Raw genomic sequence first — 21,177 nt, 5'->3', positions numbered from 1 at the left:
AGGGAGACAAAGGAAACAAAGTTCATGTATAAAAAACAAAAAATTCCTATGACTATACAGATCAAACACAAAAAAGAGCAACAAAACTCAAAAAGAACTTTTGATTGGAATTCAAAATGATCCCTTCTTCTAAGGCATATAGTAGTATAGTACCCACATCTGTTTTTCTTTTTGTTTGGGTTTTCTTTTTTTGGTTTTTTGTTCTTTTGAGAAAATAATTTTTTTAAAACTATTCAGTATTACGGGCTGAAGCAATTTAGGGCTAAAGGAGCATGATGCCTGTAAATAACTTTCAAATAATTGGGGATAAAATAGTATCTGAGTGCATTCTATACAAAGAGAATACAAAAGATAAAGCAAATATGAAAAATTGGTGATCTGGGTAAAGGAATTCTTTGTACAAATTTTACAACTTTTCTGTAAATTTGAAATTTCATGAAAATAAAAAGGTCCCCCCAAGTTGTATTCGGTATTAGGGAAAGTATTGTGGGAAATAAATATATAAATCTACTCAGGTTTTCATAATGCTTAGGAATTCCCTATTGAGTTGTCACTGGATCTTTCTACATATCAAAACAAACCAATCAAAATAACAATATAATACTAAAAGTGATTTGGATTGCCAGATCAAATACAGGATTTCAAGCTAAATTTGAATTTCAAACAAGTAACAACTTTGAATTCATGTCCCAAATATTGCACGAGTCACACATACACTGAAATGAATAGTTTTCAGTGTACATACACTGAAATGAATAGTTTCAGTGTATTATTAATTTTTAACTGGGCATCCTTTTTATTTACTAAATCTGATAAGCCCAAATGTATGAAAAAGTTAAACGGTTAATTATGGGTCCTTCATGAGCCTCCTTAGAATATTCCTATTAAACACTTGTCCGATGGTCCTTAATTTATATTACATCTCCTTTCATAAAACTCCGCTTTGAAAGACTGAAAACATCACTTAGTTTTACCATCTATTAACTGGGTAATCCTGACTTATTCAATATTAAACTTTAAAATTTATACCACAGTATCAAAGTATTACCTTTCCTCAAAGTAATATTATACATAGACTTAACACAATTAGAAAAAATTGTTTACTTAAAACAATATAATTTCTCCTCTTACAAAAGCAGCTTTTTATAAAACATTTAGCTTAAGACTGTCACTGATACTATGCCTTGAATGAAATTACACTTTTTGACCTCCATTGTCCAGAAACGGCAACATTTCAATGCTCTTTTTTTTTAATGAATATTTCGTAACAAGTTCCTGAAGTTTTCTAATTCTTTCACACTTGTAGAAATTCTGTAATGAAAAAGAAAAAATTCACTCAGAAATGATCTTAGATAAATGTTCTCTGTAAAAGTTATTTACTTTGTATTTTTAGAGCACAGAAAAATTCCTAGTCATTTATTTCAACAAATTTAAAGATGTATAAATAATTTAATCTACTTCAGTGTACTTTAATCCTTAATTTCACATGATAAAACTCACTAAAATAATACTGTCTGCACAGACATTAGATATTTGTTAAATATGTAAATATTTAAACTAATATGCCGTATTTAGCAAATGTACAAAGAATGAAAGCTATTGGTCTATAAAGAGTGAGAATAGTAACTGTGTGATTAAATTTTTTTCACTAATTTACATAAAAAGTAAAGTTTGTTAATTACTTTAAGTGTTCTTCGGGTCTGCTCTCCACTATGAAAAATGTAGCAGAATACTCATTAAAATATAACTGTCAAGCTTCTGGGTGCTAGAGCTATAACACTGAAGGTCAATTATTTCAAATCCAAAATATTAAATAATTCCTTAAAATGGATTCCTTAAAAATTTTTTAATTTTTGTAAATCTATGAATTTTTACATATAATAGGCCAGAAGGAAATGCATTTCTACTTAAAATTTTTAATACAGGTTCCTTAATCCAAGCTCATCCTCCAGACATTTTGATGAAAAATAATTTTTAAAAAGAATTAACTGTTTTATATACTAGTGACTTCAGAGAAATTTTACATGTATACCTATACAAAACAAGGTGTTCTTTTTTTTTTCAGAAAAGTAATTACTTGGGTAGCACAAAAAACTACCTTAAATTGTTTTGAAAAAAGTAAAGATTCAGACAGATGAATAATGAAGTCCAAGCAATAATTTAATAAGGATTATAAAAGTCAATAGATGAAAATAAAGAATATCAGCTATTGACTGTGTCTACATACTTGATGGTTTTCATAAGATCATATAATTCTATATTGAGATAATTACACAAAAAAGGATATTTTTTACCCAGTTTCACCTGAGAGCATACATGCTGCATTACACTTATTTGGCTAGCAGAAATAATCGCAGTACATTCAAACTAACCTTCCAAATGCATTAAATAATGATACTATTTCTTGTCTGGTTAGATGAAATTCATAACTGGGCCCACTTTCTGGCAAGTTTGCTATCAGTTTCTCAGAAAACAAGATCTTCAGAGCAGTGCCCAAACCCTGAGTCTATGATAAAAAAAAGGAAGGAAAAGAAAAATCAGAAAATTCTTCGAGGAAAGAATTATTGAGAAATAAGAATTGAACTAGATTTGCTTACTTGAAGCTTTCCCCATAGTCGACATTTAAAACAACCAACACAATCCATGATTCTTGAAATATTTCTAAAATGCAGTCGAAAGTCCTCCTAAAAACGATTTAACAAAATTTGTTAAAAATGTAATAAGCAGCCAACTAATGAGTATTTTCTGAGTACCTTTTTTTTTTTTTAACTTTTTCATTGTACAGTATAACATTTATACAAAGCAAAGAAATAAAAAAGCAAGTTTTCAAAGCACTCTTCAACAAGTGGTTACAGGACAGATTCCAGAGTTTGTCATGGGCTACTATACGATCCTCTCATATTTTTCCTTCTAGCTGCTCCAGGATATGGGAGGCTAGAGGCTTAATTATTTTTTATCATCACACTTGACTTTTTTTCCTTCTTTTTTTGTGAACAATAACATATACAAAAAAGTTATAAATTTCCAAGCACAGAACCACAATTAGTTGTAGAACATATTTCAGACTTTGACATGGATTACAATTTCACAATTTTAGGTTTTTACTTCTAGCTGCTCTAAAATACTGGAGACTAAAAGAGGTATCAATTTAATGATTCAGCATTCTTATTCATTTGTTAAATCCCATCTTCTATGTATAATTCCACCATCAACTTTGATCTTTCCATACCTCTCTTTGGGGTTACTTGGGCTATGGCAATTCTGAATTTTTTATATTGGAAGGGTCTGTCACTAATATGGGGGTAAGGAGATGGAACTGTCTGATGTTCTGGAGAGGCTGGGCTAGGTGTCAGGACTTATCTGGACCAGGGACCCATATGGAGGTTGTAGGTTTCTGGCAAGTTACTCTAGTGCCTGGAACCCTTGTGGAATCTTATATATTGCCTTAGGTGTTTTTAGAATTGGCTGGAATGGTCCTGGTTGGGAGTTGGGAGGTTATGATAGGTGGAAAGGTCTACCTGAAGCTTGTGTAAGAGCAATCTTCAGAGTAGCCTCTCAACTCTATTTGAACTCCCTCTGCCAGTGATACTTTACTAATTAACACTTCTTTCCTCTTTCTGAGTACCTTTTTTATGTACCTGGTGCTATAGGTACCAAAAAAGGAGAATAGAATTAAGATTCATTGAGCACCTCCTACACACTAGAATCTTTACATATATGATCCCATTTAATCCTCAACACAACTCTGAAAGTGGGCTTTATTATAATCGCCACCTAACAAAGAAAACAAGGTTTAGAAAGGTTAGGTAACGTGCCTAAGTTCTTACATCTAGCATGCAGCAAATTTAGACCCAGGTCTGCCTGACTCCAGACCTAAACTACCTGGAATGTATGCAAAAGCAACTTAGTTGAGGCACCCTGTTAAATGCAATTATTAACTATATGTCAGTATATGTGGGATGGCAGGGAAGAGAGTGTTGGAGAATGCTCCTTCCAAAAAAAAAGTTAAATTATATCCCTTCGTTCTGGTGTTAATTAGGTATAACAATCAGATCTTTTATTGTAATTCTGATTAGCACTATTACTACTATACAAAAACTATAGAGAATATAGTGAACCTCCATGTACCCAGCATCCAGTTTTAGAAACATTACAGTACAACTGAAGCCTCCTGTGCATCCTTCTAATCCTATATCCCACTTTCTTTCACTATGCTGCTTTGGAATTATTCCTTTTTTATTTGTATATTTTTCACGCACATGTATCAATGAACACTAACAGTATTACGTATTATAATAGGCAGCATGCATCCAGCTCATCAAAAAGTAGTATCATGCCCTTAAGAAATAAGGAAAAAAGAAAGGATGCCAACAAAACATCCTTCTTTTATTACAATGTAAACTATTAATTGATCCTTCAAGCGGTCACTGTCTCTGCCTTGGGCTTATGGTAGAATCCTGAGCCTACAGCAGTTTAAGCAGGAAATCCAACACACATTACAGATGGAAAGCCCATTATACTGATTGATCTATAACATGGGAAATAGCATTTCCCTTTCTTAAAACCCGATAAATCACCACTGGGATGAACCAGATGAGAAAAGAACTATGCAGTTAAAAACAGGACCTCAATTCATCCTGTGGATAGTCTTTCCCTACATGCTTTATTCACCTTGAGACCTCAAAATAGCTCTAACATGCAAACAATTGTTGACAGGATTCCAGAACTGGTATCTTCATTAATTTCAAGTTTGTAGCAATTTAATACAAAGCCCAAATTAATTGAATTTTAACTATATATTTACAATATTCCATTTGTTCTGTTTCCGATTTTGGACTGGGTTCAGTAAGAGGCTATCTTAAATAATAATTGGATACCAATTTTAAACCTGCTTTTAAAACAATCCACCTAGTAACACTATTCTAAATATATTTTGGTGATCTTATTTAAGATTTCCTTTAAACTTGTGCTTCCACCTTGAATTAATGAAAAAACACATTTCACAACAATAAATTACCCTAAAGCAGATGTTCTCATTCTATGAGCTGTCAACCGGTGGAGGATTTCACAGTTGTTATAAAGATCGACAAAATCCATATATAGCCAGCAATGTGTACAGACCAAAAAAAACAGCTCACACATATGCACTATAAATTTCCAAATGAAAATAAATGTTATGGTCAATAAAACACAACTTTTGCTTAAGGGGTGCTATTAGATGTATAATGGCTTTTTGGCGATTCTATTTTCACAATCAATAGATAAAAAAATTACCACTGTCATGGAGAGAGGCCTTGAACGTTTCTGACTTTAAGGAACTCTCATACTTGTAAAGATTGGAAGCTTTTAAAAGATTATGCTTGTTTTTGTAAAAACTGTCCTAAATTCAGTATTCAAATTTATGTTTGCTAATTCATTTAAATTCTTGAATGTGGCAGCTCTGGAATAAATCACTGTATGGTATGTACAGAGAGCAAGCATGTTGCTTATAATAGCCAAAATATCACTGCAAATTAAAATCAAGCACATAAAACAGTATGCATCTTTCTGCTTAAGCAAACTTAGTTTGCTAGAACCAAATAATAAGCTAGAAATTTACTAGGTCAAAACATGAGAAATCCTGTGACTCCCACAAATAAAATCAATGTCCAATAACCTGACATCTTAAGAGTTATCTTAGGTTAAAGAAATTATAAATCTTAAACACATTTATACATTCTTCCTGTCTGGACACAAAGTTTTATGTCAACACCTTAAATTACAGTCAGTGGGCCAACTGATCTAACATTATGTGATTATATGCTGTGACTTATATCCAGTGAAACCAGTTGACCAAAACAGATCTCACTCACTCCTCCAATGTTTTATAAGCCTTTAGTGAGATTCTAGTCTATTTCAGGTTGAACATTAAACAATTTTATACAAGTCCTCTACTTCTAACCCTCAATTTCTAAAAACGACAGGATGAGATTTAAAAATGAACTCATAAATGTGACTGTTCAAACACCATGACGTTCACCAGAAACTGCTTTTTTTGAAAAAAGTAAATCTCTGATATTAACATGCTTTCTTGTCTTCTTTACTTTTTTCTTATGAAAGGATTCAGAAGATTTCTGATAAGGATTCTCCACACAAACTTCACAGAACATCAAAACTGAGTGTTTCCGAGATTTAACAAAATTATAACACTGGGAGAAATACTTCTAATCTGCACAATGTAAGAACTGATGTCAAAACACTCTCCAATATAGCAGCAAATGAACTAAAAATAAGTAGGCAGAATACTGAAAATAGTAGGGAAAAAGAAGCCTACAGCATCTTCCCCCTCACCTTACCTTCCAAGTTTCTGGAGTATCGTGAAGCTATTTGAGAGGTTATATAAGCACCAAAGAATGTATTTCTAGCAAGAGCGCTTTAAGTAGGGGGCAGAAAGGAAGTCAAGAATAACTATTATCTAACAGAAAAAAACTGTACAGAAAGTATTTTGTTTGCAAACTGCACAAAATGAGCTTCTTTCGTTATTTTAAGAAACAAAGAATAAGAAACAAAGGAAGACCGTCATAAATATTTTGATGAAATCACATCAACCCAGTATTGCCCAGAGACTACCTGCTTTGACTGACCAATCTCTTTGTCACAAGCGAAATAATATAATTTTACTTGAGTCTCCAAATAGACCGAAATTCCTTGAAAGTAGGAGCTGTCTTGCACTTGAATGAAAAGAATCATGTCCTACACAGAGTGAGAATTTAATAAATCTTTCTAGTAATATTTTATCTGCGATGTGTTAAGCAAATATACAGATGCAGAAATGGACTTTCCTGAGGTCACACCCTAATTTGGGGCAAGGCCCAAAACCAGACCCCGTTTCCTGGTATATTGGGTCCTCCGTTCTTCCCATGACTCCGTGCTGGCATTTCTAGCTGCCTTTACTTCCCAGTGAATACGCTAAATGATAAAGCTTCCTAAAGAGGAGCGTTTAATTTAACCGCCATTTTTAGACTTCTCATCAATAAAAAAAAAAAAAAAAAAAAGACTCATCTGCCACTCAGGCTCTGGAATCTTTCCCTTTAATTTATAACCTCTATTTATTATGAGACCACCTATGAGAAAGCATCTGTAAGATGTAAAGCAAGATACACATTTCACTTGTTATTTTGAACATAATACAAAATAGATGTTAAGCTGCACCATGCCATCAGACGTCATTTTTTAAGGGGAAAAAACGCGTGACTCTGATTTCCTTATCATTTCAGGGTGTATATAAAGATTTAGTATAAGCCTAAAAACATGGGCTAATCTTCATACCTGCATAAGATTTAATTTGCATGCAAAAACTAAATCATAGAAAATTACCTTTAATTGGTTTGCTTCTTTTTTATCCCCAGCAAAAAATGAATTCTCATCAAAATGCAAAGGAAATGATCTGCATTTTAAAACAGAATATTCATCTTCATTATTATAAAATGTTAAAAGTCTTGCTAATGAAACATTTTTCTGGCAAGTAATTAATAATAACAGCAAAATAGAGTAGGAAATACAGTAAAATCAGCACTCTGTTACCCAAAAACAAATTCTTATCTTCAAATTTAAAAGCAAATTGCAAATATCGTAAAAGCTTGGCTCCAAACCCAATCTTTTCAACTAAATAAAATAATGCAAGTATCAAGTACTGAAAAATTGGGTTTTAAAAATAAAAATGTGCAAGGACACAGACATTTGCACAGCAATGTTTACAGCAGCATTATTTACAATTGCCAAGAGAGGGAAACAGCCCAAATGTCCATCAACAGATGCGTGGCTAAACAAGCTGCGGTATGTACACACATGATGGACTATTACACAGCTGTAGGACAGAATAAAGTCATGAAGCAGGTAGCAAAGTGGATGGACCTGGAGGACATTATGCTGAGTGAAATTAGCCAGAAACAAAAGGTCAAAAACTATATGACGTCACTGATATGAACTAACATTAATGAATGAACATGGAGAATTTCAGTTAAGAACAGAGGTATCAGGAGATAGAAACAGGGTAGAGACTGGGTAATTGGAGCTGAAGGATACAGATTGTGCAACGAGACTGACTGTAAAATTCAGAAATGGACAGCACAATACTACCTAACTGTAATACAATAATGTCAGAACACTGAATAAAGCTGAATGTGAGAAAGAAAGAGGGAGGAGGGCTGGGGGCACAAATGAAACCAGAAGGAAAGGTAGACGATAAAGACTGAGATGGTATCATCTAGGAATGCCTAGAGTGGACAATGATAGTGACTAAATGTACATATTAAAAAATGTTTCTGGAAGAAAAAAATGTGTAACTTATAGTATCCAGGCCAAAGCACACACATATTCACAACAACAAAAACCCCTCTCAATTCTAAAAGACCTATGAACAAAAATAACTTTTAATCATTTTCTAAATAGATCTCCTTTCTCTAAATGAATATTTATTAACCTAATTTTGAATACCACTTGTTACTCTTCTATGAATGTAAGTTACAGTATATAATTTACTTGATTTCATGAAGTATTTCCAGAAGTAACATTTTGTTTTCTGCATCGTGAACTTTATTTCCAGTGAAGAGCTGAAAATCTGAGCGCTCAAAGAATGGCAGCACTTTAGATAAAGCCCTTAGTTCTATTAAGTAGAGAAAATACAAGTTCTTAAGTCTTCTTGGACCTTCCCCTTCTGTTAAAATTCCATCAAACCGCTGTTGGAATTCTGTAATGTTGTGTCCCCATTTCTTTTCCAACCAGTTATCTGGAAAGAAAAAATCAAATATTAAGCTGAATTTTAATATCCAAAAATTTCCTTTTTAATTATACTAGGCTATTTATACCTGCAGAAGTTAATTTCATTTTGTATCTTAAGAAATAAAACATAGTAAATGTTTTTCATAATATAGCCTTTGACAGTTCTATATTAGTATTTTATCCTTTAGAACCCATCCTTAAAAAGAAAAGGGATTCAAAATTTTACTGAAGAAACTAGTTTTAGCAAAAATCAAATTTCTGTATACAAACATGTTCACAAAACCAAAATATACAATTTGAAAACGCTATTTAAATTACTAATGATTTTGAAGTACCACTTAAAAGCAAAATTTACTACCTTTTTTCCTAAGAAGTAAGAGAGAATTAATTCCAGAAGAAATAAGTTATTGATGAAAATCAACCATGGTCTCATTTGTCAACAGCAATCTTTTTTTTTATTTATTAATTTTTTAATTTTTAAAAAAAATACAACAAACGCAAACATTCTTAACTTATGATCATTCTGTTCTACATGTATAATCAGTAATTCACAATATCATCACAGTTGCATATTCATCATGATCATTTCTTAGAACATGTGCATCGATTCAGAAAAAGAAATAAAAAGACAACAGAAAAAAATTCATATATATCATACCCCTTACCCCTCCCTTTCATTGATCACTAGCATTTCAAACTAAATTTATTTTAACATTTGTTCCCCCTATTATTTATTTTTATTCCATATGTTTTACTCATCTGTTGACAAGGTAGATAAAAGGAGCATGAGACACAAAGTTTTCACAATCACACAGTCACACTGTGACAGCTATATCATTATACAATCACCTTTAAGAAACATGGCTACTGGAGCACAGCCCTATATTTTCAGGCACTTCCCTCCAGCCTCTTTATTACATCTTGACTAACAAGGTGATATCTATTTAATAAGAAAGAATAACCTCCAGGATAACCTCTCGACTCTGTTTAGAATCTCTCAGCCATTGACACTTTATTTTGTCTCACTTTTCTCTTCCCCCTTTCAGTCGAGAAGGTTTTCTCAATCCCTTGATGCTGAGTCTTAGCTCATTCTAGAATTTCTGTCCCATGTTGCCAGAAAGGTTCATACCCCTGGGAGTCATGTCCCACAAAGAGAGAGGGAGGGCAACGAGTTTGCTTGTTGTGTTGGCTGGAGAGAGAGAGGCCACATATGAGCAACAAAAGAGGTTCTCTTGGGGGTGATTCTTTTTTTTTTTATTTTTTTTTATTTTTAGCAGCACCCACTGGGGGTGATTCTCAAACCTAATTTTAAGTAGGCTTGTCAACAGCGTTCTTGAAGCACAAAGAGCAGCAGAGGATGCTTTTGCCCATTAAAACTGACCTAATACTCATGCTCAAATAAAAGAGTTCTGAACACAGTAATACATAATAAATAAATGGTGCTGTTAGGAGCTATTTTAATTTCTACAACAAAATAGAGGAATATTTTCCAAGTGATATGTATGATTGTGAGCACCTTCTTAAGAATGTGAAAGAGCTAAAAATATACTAAAGAGAATGTCACATACCTTGTAAAAGATATCTTGCACTCAAATGCACATTAATGCTTGCATGTAGGCCAGAGATAAGTCTGTAGAAAGCTCTTTTTTCTACACAGAGACCTAAAAAAAAGTCAGTAATTTGGAAACTGAAATTTCAGATATGAAACTTGTAGGATAAAAATTATACTCATATCTCTTTATTAACAAGACAAAATTTTATCATTCAAATATGTTTAAGTTTTTAATTACCTTCTAGCCAACTGTAAAAAGTATTCTCTGAAATTAAAAAGAAAAGTAAGTCACAAGACTGTAAAAATGCCAAAATGTAACCTTTTTATAAGTTTTACAACATTGTAGCAAACTTGTGTCAAGCAGAGATTTGAAGATTGTTTAAAGATTCAAATATTATTTGTACTTTCTTTAAATAAGAGATGTTCTCAGTATGGATTTAGTTAGATTCCACTCTCAAGTGCTCAGTCTTTAAAAGGCTTTTAGCATTGCTGTAGGTAGCCCCAGACTCATAAGCTTCTAGATAAAGTGCTTTATATAAGGACAAAACACAGAATGTAAACAGTATATCAATACACGGAAAAATATCAGGCTTGGTAACAATTTATGCCATGAAAATTAAGGATATGTTTTTTAAATTAGAAAAATAAAAATTATAAAATTATAATGGAGGGCAGTGCACTGGTGGCTCAGTGGCAGAATTTTCGTCTCCTGTGCCAGAGACCCAGGTTTGATTCCTAGAGCCTGCCCATGCAATAAATAAATAAACAAAATTAAAAATTGGTTCTTAAAAATGATATTGGAGTGTATTTGTACATAACTGATAAAATAATGTCATTTATTTCAAAAGAGTAATTTACGGGGAAATGTTACAAAAAGTAGACAGCACTTATATTCTATTACTTAGTAAGAATAATTTTAATTTTATTTAGGCTTGGTCAATATTGTTAAAGTTATTCATCAAAGAAAAAATAAACAAGAAAGGGGGGCAGGAGAGAATATGTAAAAAGAGGATTCTTACATATTTGATTTTTAAAATCAGACATAATCAAAATATATAAAAATAATGCCTAGGTTAGCATGATAGAATACTATAAAACTAGTTAACATAATAGACTACTACACAACTATTAAAGTGACGAGAATGTGAATGTGATGGTACATAAAAATGTTTATTTGAAATATATTATTTCAGGGTAGAACTCTCTGCCATGCACGAGACCCGGGTATGATTTCCAGTCCATGCAGCTCCCCCAGAAAAACAAACAAACAAGACAAACAAACAAACAAAAATTCAACAAATGGGGCTGCAGTATCCAGACACTCACATGGAAAAATCATGAAATGTGACCCCGCCATATAGCATACAAAAAAATGGTTAAAAAAAAAAAAGGCACTGTAATTAACCATGGAAAAATGCATACATACATTTACTACAGAGATGGCCAATGTGACTATTCAGTTTTTTTTTTTACTAAAGTTGTTCTAATTATATTAAAAATGAACGAAGCATAGAAGTAATAGAAGGAATGACGAAAGAAATAACAAATTAGACTACATAAAAACTTAAAACACCTGTTTGTCAGAAAACTCCATAAATGTAAAATGCAAATAACAAAATGTACGTTGCAAATACAGCAAAGGGATTATACCCTTTAATATATAACAACTCATAAACTGAATAAAAAATGCTAAAGCTTCCATTAAAAATGGGCAAATAACATGAACAGGTGATTCACAAATATAAATTTCACCTATATAATAACAATGATTGAAAAGTTAACTGAGAGGCACTGTGAGGTAGTAATTAAGAACACCGACTGGAGCCAAGCAGCCTACTCTGAATCCTAACTCTGCTCCTTACAAGTTATATGACTACTCAGGTGCTAAAACTCTCAGAGCCTCATTTTCCTCATCTATAAATAGCAATAAAAATAGCATTTACCTCCTAGGATTACTGGAAGGAGTAAATGCAAGAATATGTGTAAATTGCTTAGAAGAGTGCCTGGCATGTAGTACGAGCCAGGGGCTGTGATACTACTAGTCATTTGTTTATTTAAAAATTCAGGCTTCTTTGTTGTTGTTTTCAAGTACTCCTCCATAAATTGGAGGAGACAATGGAATAATATTGTTTGGGACCTAGCCTCCCATTTAAATTTTCAGTTCAATATTATAATCCTGAAGTACCTATTCTCAACTTGGCCTAACTGTGATCCTGTTAGAAAATAACCTATTATGACAGCTGTCAGGGATACCGTCTTTAAATCTGACCAAAACGAATGACTCAGATAGTTTTTCTAAGGATAGCTACCACAAGTGAACAACTTTTTCTCTGATAACAAGAGACTGGTTGGGATCTTCAAATAATATTGAAAAACCAAAGTAGCCTCCTCTGATGGAGACAGAACACAGCACAAAATTAGAAACACCCAAGGAAGAAAGAATACAGATACTAAAAACTGAAAATTATAGGATCACCTCTAACAGCAACAAAATAGAAGCGTCTTTGGAAAATTAAATCTTACTTCAAAAGAATTTCTACTCCTAACAGCACAGTACTGATTCAGGATTTTATTTAGCTGCTACTGTTACAATAATAAAAGAACAATGTTAGCAGATTTTAGTGTCATTGAGACATAATACAGAAGGAATTCATAAAAATAATGTTCAGAAGAGGATTTTGAGGAAGAAAAACGTGATACTCCATAATTAGCAATTTCACCTAGCTGGACTAAAGATAAGCAGCGATTAAGTATTTTCATATGATGGATATTGAAAGTAATTCCAACCTCACTCTTTAAGCAAAAAGAGTTTCAAAAAGACAATACACGGTGCCAATCCAAAGTGGCTCAGCAGGCAGAATTCTCGCCTGCCATGCTGGAGACCCGGGTTTGCTTCCCAGTGCCTGCCCATGCAAAAAACAAAATAAAATAAAATAAAGACAATACAAACCTAAAATATGTTACCAATTCTAGTATTACCATTAACTTAAAGAGCTGGCAATGCTTGCTATCTACAACCAGGAGTCGGCATAATTCCTGGAAGCCACTCTGTAAGCGTGGCTCTGATCATACCCAGGACCCTCAAACCTAGCAGATCCTAGAGCCCAATGAATAAAGGCAAAGGGGAGATTTCCCCGGTAGAGGCCAGGGAACTGCCCAGCTTCCAGAGTCAGTGGGCAGAAAAAGTTCAACCAAATTAACCTGCGCCAAGTTCTCTGGAACACCTGAGCCCAGTACAGTCATTTTCCCTTGACTTATGCTTTCTCCTTTGGAGTTTTAGGTAAAGAAATAAAAATTAAATTCTTCTGAGTCTCAGAGGTAGGAAGAAAAAATGAAAGTCTGCCATAAAAAAATCTGAATCTATAAGTAAATTCATGTATGGAATGTTTGATAAAGAAATTATTCTTACCTTCACTTTTCCCTGAAAAAATAAAACAAAATATTTATGATTATAAACTCCTTCCAGATGTACCTTTTCACATACTACAATTTAATAAAAATAAGACTTTCTTTAAAAAAAATAAGTTCACTTTAGTCCATCAGATTACCCACAAAAGCAAAATCTGAGTGTAAAGCACTTGTGATGACAACTCTATCTAGTGGTAATATGAATTATGCCTGATTCAACTAAACGACAGCATCCCCAGGAACCTGGATAAAGAACAGTTTCAACTCACATAAGATTTAATATGAGCTGACAGGAGAGAAAAATCTTATCCATTGTCTGAAAGTACCCTGAAATAGCTTAAGGATTATGGTTATCTGACTGGCAGAGTCTTTCCCCAAAATTTATTTACCCTAAAGCTGTAACAATTTCTCTCAAAGGTTTGTGCTACTGATTTCAAACCTCTAGACTGGCATTATAAAATTTAACTTTATTTGGGAATATTTTTAAAGGTTATTTGTAAGATTCAAATGATATACAATGCAGCAGTTTATACGCAGCTTGCTCATATATTATTGAAAAATGGTCTTCACTTTTATTTAATATCAACACTGCTTTATTAAAGTAATGTATGCTTATTGCGAATGTTTTAGAAAAGACACGGTAGAACTTAAAAATCATCCATAATTTCCTCTGCCCAAAGATAAACACCATTTATATTTTGATGAATGTACTTTTTGTGTGCATAGTTTTTAGATATGTTATTATGTTTTTATAAAACAGTACATTCTTTCTGCTTTATTTTCTCTCCATGAATACAAACTGCTTTTGATAAAAATGAATAAATTTATAGCAACATTAAAATGGCCGTATTCTACTAGGTGAATACACCATAACTCATTTAACCAGTTTCTGAGGGATAAGTGATTATTTTAACTTATCTTTAAGGTAAGCGAAAGTAGTTAATTAATTAATCAAGTCATAATTTGAGTTCAAAGTGACGATCTCCCCTTGTCTATGAAATTGCAGCTTTATCTAATATTAAATCAATAGATGAGTCACCACATGTGACTCCTTACAAACCCCAAGGCCTTGTTTGGGGTTCTTTCATTCCTAATCTAACAAAGACTGATCTGCCAGCATTAAGAAAATGATGCAATCTTATTGCTCTTCAGGAGAAAATTTACATTTATTGATATCGATCAGCATCTCTTCAAATAAGTTTTAAAAATAAAAACCTTACATATTACTAAAAGCATATGAAAGGCTTCATCACTAAGCACACAATTAAAGAGAATATGGATATATATTTCCAAAAGAGACTATCTAAAATTATTCAGTGAAATGATTTATTCAACAAACAATTATTGACCAGCAAGATTTGTGGGTTTCAATTTTATGTCTTTTCTGGCACACAGTAAATAGTGGATAATCATTTGTTGAATAACAAGTGATTCTGAATATGATAGACTAGATCATTATGAAATCAGACTGCAGATAACAGATTGCAAACCCTTTTGGCAACCTTTCATCTTACCTTCACTTTCTTTCTAACCAAGTTCACTAACTGATAATAATAAAACAATGCAAATAAATAACTCACCACGACCAGAAGCCAATGGATTTAAAGGTCTCTTAATTGTCTGAGGCCTAGAAACAGAAGAATTAAAGTATAAAATACAAATGTTACAATCATATTATAATTATTTAAGTAAAAGTGAAGTTATCTCAAAGTTGCTTAATGACTGTATCTATCCAAATCCAATTGTTTTACTGAGGTTATAAAATATTTAGTTCTCCAGTTGCTTTAAGGGAGGGGGTTATCTGTGTTAGCCTTAAAAGCTCCTGATCTTTCCCACTATAAGCAGCCAGAAGGTAATTTCCTAATTACTTCTTCAAAAACGGAAAGGAAGAAAAAGAAAGGGCATGCGCCTCTCCTAAGGTCACCAATGTTTTTTTAAATTATTGTGATTATATATATATCTCAACATACTCAGTATAATTGAGTGCCCCATACATTGTTTATACTGACAGAAATATTATAGGATCTTTAATCAGTTATGAAATAACTTTAAAACCAATACAAATCTATTAAATGCTTCAACTTGGTTCTTTTAGTACACATTTAAAAAAACAATCCTTTCAAGTAGGCCAATATAACCAAATATTCCTAATAATAATGAAGGGAATTTAAGTGAAACACATGCCAAAAATAAGTAAAATAAGATCCTAATGAAAATTATCCGTTTCCCAAACTGAAGAAAGTCTTCAAGCCAATAAAAAAATAAAAGAAAACAGAAGACATAATTAGCATAATTGCTGAGCTCTTTATGTTTATATTTGGCTTATAAGAAGTGAAATTTATTTTCCCCATGTGCGAGAACTCCAAAGATTTTCCCAAAATTCACCCCAATCTCTGAGATATCACAGACATAACAGAATTCCAAATAGAGCCAAGGAGCTTGCAAGGGGATAACTGAAGCACTTCTCAGTCACCTAATCAACTTGATGGCTCTCTCTGCAGCGATTAAGAGCACAAAGCTGGGCTCTTCTGCTAACACGGTCTCTGACATCAGACAAATCAGCTAACCTCTCTAAAGCTCAGGTTCTACACCTGTAAAACAGCAACGACTACCTTAGAGGCTGCCGCAAGGACTAAAGGGAAGGATGCGCACAGCACCTGAACAAACTGCCTTCACACAGTGAGGGCTGAAAAAGGGTTCTCTCTGGTATAAATTTAACTCTGACTTTAATGCCGGTAAAATAACCACAGCCACGGAAAAGGGAGAACAGGGCACCAGAAAGAGAATCAGGAGCGTAGAGTCTAAGTAAACCCTCTGCTGCTAACTCTGTGATCTTTGGAAATTCAGTAAACCTCTCTGGCTCTAGGACACTTCGCTGATAACGTAAGATCCTACAAGCCACTCAAGAAACAGTTTTTGAGCACCTACAGCATTCCCACAAAGGTCGAAAATTCTAACTCTTTTAAAGAAGACAGAAATATTTGTTGAAACTCATTGGTGGAAGTTGAGCCAAATCAGAGGGGTTCTGGATGGATGAACAGGTATGTTTCAGTATCGAATACATCCTTTGGCTCTTTCCGGCCGCCGCAGGGTTGGACCGAGGCCCGGGCGCTTGCGAAATTCCGCTCCACGCGCAACCCACGGCCACGGCCGCGGAGGACACTGCGATGGGTGGAATGGGCGTAGACGCCACTTTCCGAGGGTGCCGAAGCCCACCCTCACCCAGGTTCCAGCCTCACACGTGGGATCCTCAAAGCCGCCTAAACCCGTCTCTCTGCCCTGGCACCCAACTCTGACGAGCCCATGCGTGTCCGGCTGGACGAGGCCCTTTGCGCTGAGCACCCAATCACCTAATTAAGATCGAAGGCAACAAGAAAGAAGGGGAATGGGTAGCCTCCGTAAAACCCACAGAGGGGGAGACTCCGTAAAGCGGCTGGCTGCGGCTGAGTCCTTGTTAGGACTGTGGCCAAGACTCGTGGGCCAAAGATGTCTTCAAAGAATATTTCAAATGCAAGAAATGAACAAATAAAAGACTTGGCTCTCAAAAAAAAAAATCCTTTAACAAAGTGAATGTCATTTCTAATTTTAAATCATTACGATTTTGTTCATTTGTTTGTAAAGCGAAATTGCTCCATCTTTCAGGAATTTCTAAATGAAAATGACATACTTGAAACAGTTTTCTTCATAGATGACATTCCATATCTTCCAAGCATCTGGCCCCTTATAACCCGTGTAACGCTCTGGATTGAGGAGCAAATCTACATATTCAGCATCAGGGGACTGTATGTCTGTAAAATTAAACGTTTCATTAAATCCTTCTTTTCTTCAGTTACTTTAAAAAGATAGATACAAGACTGTACTGCACTGGTCCTAAGACATCATAAATGTAACACTACATCAAGGATTTTAAAGATATTTTTCAGGAAAAGGAAAGGAAGGAGAGAAGAAACACACTAACACTGAACTACACACTCATTACAAAAGCATGCTGATTTAAGCAATGATAAAAAAATAAGAATATGTGTACCTTAGATTTGAAGAAACATTGTAACTCAATACCAATAAGCTATGGAGACAAGAATATAATCTACAGCTCCCTCCTACTTTAATCACAAGCAGTTATAGCATCTGGAGCTAAAGTAAATGAAAAGATATTAGTACTATTCCTGTATTTCAAATGAGACTGCCTTACTAGACACTGCTTTTTTTATACCAAATGCTTTCTTCTTTAGATGGCCACCAGTAGGCTCCACTAACAAGCTGTTCCAAATACATAACCCTAAATATGCAAAAAGCTATATGCAGGATATCTGTCAGCCTTATTTATAAAAGGGAAAACTGGAAGCAACTAAATGTCCAACTTAACTCAGCAGTCAAAGGCATGGGCTCTGGATCCAGATGGCCTGGAAGAGAATCCAGTCCCCACCACTTACTCTCTCTGTGACCTTGGGCAAGTAATGTCAACTCTCCATGCCTGAGTGTGATTGTGTAAAAAATGGGGATAATACTCAGAGTACTTAATGTGAGGCTTAAATAAGTTGATATTTGCAAAGTGCTCAGAACAATAGTTCTAACTGAAGTATGGGTGCTAGCTGCCTCTTAATAAGCCATTTTATAACAAATAAAATTATTAAAAGCAAAGGTTACTTAATAACCTGAAAAGATGAGCATTAGAGAAAGGTTAATTACAAGGACTTTTATAAATATATATACGTAGATGAAAAATATACAATTGACAGGATATTAGTTTTTCCTTTTTGCTTCTCACATGTTCTAAAGATTTCTAGAATGCTGTATACTTTTGAAACAAAAGAGATGGCCCCTACTCCTCCTGTTTGCACTAAGGAATTATTTAATATCACAGCAATACTTGACTCTTCTACAAAAAGCTTCAAAATGTGAACCAAAAAAAGAAGTGGACAAAAACAGCCTTAAAACAAGAAAAGGAGATGAAAAAGACTGGAGCACTACTTCCATGTAAGTGCTCAGAGCTTAGCTGAAGATGATGTGGAATGAAAAATATCAGCATAATAAAATCTCAATTTAAAATATTTTAAAAATTCTTAACTTGGAAGATGAACAGCTCTAGGGTTACAAGGGCAAATATTCTTTGATATGGACTGTATACCACACTGAAATCTAACAAAGTCAATTTTTACTTTGTGTAGATCCATTTGTCTGTTTTATTTATTTTTCCCAGTGAAAAGTGTATTTTGATAAGTATTTTTCATTTTATAAATACACTATGAGTTAACTGAAATACGGATTTTGTTTCTTCCTAAAGTGTGTAATTAAAACGTACATACATGCAACGGTATTTAGGTTAAAAGTACCCAGTGCTCAGTTTTCAAAGACAAGGCATAAAAAAAGTACAGGAGAAAGTTAAAGAATGTCCATTTTTTAAAAGCTAGTACATTTTGCTATATATCAAAAAATGGTATGAAAACTTGATTGCTCATCAAAACTGAGCATTAATCTTTGAGATGTCTTTTCCCATTTAATCTTTCAAACATAAATATATTTGTGAAAAACAAAAACAAATACAACAACAACAAAAAATTAAGCTTGGCTATTTTTTTCTTCCAATTCACAGCACCTTAAAGGCATTAATTAAGAGAAAAGTTGCTTCTAAAAGCAGCACAATGATAGCATGTAGAAATAACTAAGAGCCTAATGCAGAAATAACAATTAAAATAACTAGAAAAAGTAAGTATAAAATCTTAAAAAAAAAAAACATTAGCACAAAATCACCTCTGTTTATCTCAATTAATATTAAAGGCATTGCCACAGCATGGCAAATTATAATAAATTCATTTTTAAAAAAACCCTGATCTTTAAAATACATAAATATGTTCTGTATCTAGCACTTTAAGACAGAAAACTAACTATAAAAAATGATTAAAATGTTTACTACTCTGGCTAATTAAAGAGACAAACATCAGTTACCTCATAATTTTACTTATGACAAACACTTCATCTCTCCCCAACTTTATAAAAATTAAATGTTACTATAAGTCTATATTTTGCCATGTTACAAAACCTCAGATTTCTAATCGTGATTTATAAATTCTCTCTGTACTCCACCTGCCATTTACATACATTTTTTATTCCTTACAAGGCAGTCTTTTTTTTTTTTTTACATTCCTCCTCCTTTAACAGAAGAAACAAATACAAATGGACAAATGATTCATACAAAGTAACAGAACTCCATATAAGAAGTGAATTACTGATTCTCAGTCTATACTACACAAATTCAACCATTTAAACTCAAAAGGATACTTTGTTAAGAGAAGTTAACATATTACCATTTTTTTTTAACATTGCAGGCCTAAAAAATTGCTGAGTGTTATGCCAAAGATCCGGGTTCAATTCCCGGTGCCTGCCCACGCAAGAAAAAAAAAATTGCTGAATATGATTTCATTTTAACTCACATAACAATGTTTAAGGCCAAAAATTCTTGCGGAAAAGATGCCAAAACAAAAAGGGTGGGGAAAGAATTTTATCCCCTTGCTTTACTAGTCAAAATCTTGGTTTAGGTCAACAGTCCCCTATTTAAGACCCCTAGGGCCAAAACTGGCAGAATTAAGAACATTTCAGATTTTTAAAAGGCAACAGAGTAGATAAAACATATATTGAATATTACCCAGTGGGACTTGGGGCAGCAGCCCTTAATCAAACACAAATACTTCTGCACTGAAACATGAATATTCACACTAAATGAATTTGTGCTAAACTTAGTGGGGAAGTTCAGTTTTCAGAGTATTCAGATTTTAGAATTGGGAATAATTCTAAGAAAAATTAAAGCTATATATTTGCCATAACATTGTCATGATTTTTTTCATCAAGGAAAGCATACTTTTTTTTCCCAAAAAGGCAGTCAAAAATTAAAAATATTTCCCCCCTTTTTCCCTCCATTTTGAGGATTGCAGACTTTATTTTTTACTTATAATTAGTTTAATCAGTGTCATTCTTTGCACTATTTTTCAAAATATCATTCATCCATTCTTAAAGGGCCAAAACTCAATAAGATTTGATTTGATTTTGTTTAACTAATTAAGACACTAACAATTTAACTTAGAAAAAGGAAGAATGGAAGGGGATGCAGGAGTTGTTCAGGGGTAGAACTCTCTGGTAGAATGCAGGAGACCTGGGTTCAATTCCTAGCCCACACACTTCCCAAACAAACAAACAAAAACCAAACAAACAAAAATTCAACAAACAGTGCTGCAATAAGGGGACACTTACATGGAGAAAGAATGAAATGTGATCCCAACCATACATTATACAAATGAAAAAATAAAATAATAAAAGTAAAAGGAAGAATGGAATAATGCATAAACCTTGAACAAAGAGTTCTAATGGATTCTCAGCTCTTAGATTTCAACAGCACCAGAACTCTGGCCTAGCTTTAGATATTGCAAACACATCTCATGGTGCAGTATTCTCCTCTCTAAAGC

At 33.5% G+C, this 21,177-nt stretch overlaps 1 protein-coding gene across 1 annotated transcript in view; it reads right to left on the bottom strand.

Annotated features, from left to right (window-relative positions):
* Positions 1-1,082: 1,082 nt before the first annotated feature.
* ERO1A (endoplasmic reticulum oxidoreductase 1 alpha) overlaps positions 1,083-21,177 on the bottom strand; it is a 42,913-nt gene continuing 22,818 nt past the window's right edge. The window contains exons 7-15 of the mRNA XM_077122629.1: positions 17,388-17,508; positions 15,301-15,347; positions 10,551-10,577; positions 10,329-10,421; positions 8,521-8,767; positions 7,357-7,426; positions 2,598-2,684; positions 2,373-2,506; positions 1,083-1,311 (exon numbers count right to left, since the gene is read on the bottom strand). Coding sequence (XP_076978744.1) covers positions 1,251-1,311; positions 2,373-2,506; positions 2,598-2,684; positions 7,357-7,426; positions 8,521-8,767; positions 10,329-10,421; positions 10,551-10,577; positions 15,301-15,347; positions 17,388-17,508 — 887 coding nt within the window. The 3' untranslated portion in view covers positions 1,083-1,250. The remainder of the gene's footprint in view (positions 1,312-2,372; positions 2,507-2,597; positions 2,685-7,356; positions 7,427-8,520; positions 8,768-10,328; positions 10,422-10,550; positions 10,578-15,300; positions 15,348-17,387; positions 17,509-21,177) is intronic.

Source organism: Tamandua tetradactyla, chromosome 12, assembly GCF_023851605.1.
Source record: "Tamandua tetradactyla isolate mTamTet1 chromosome 12, mTamTet1.pri, whole genome shotgun sequence".
Lineage (NCBI taxonomy): Eukaryota > Metazoa > Chordata > Mammalia > Pilosa > Myrmecophagidae > Tamandua > Tamandua tetradactyla.
The sequence above is the reverse complement of the archived record's forward strand: the minus strand, read 5'-3'. Positions and strand labels throughout refer to the sequence as shown.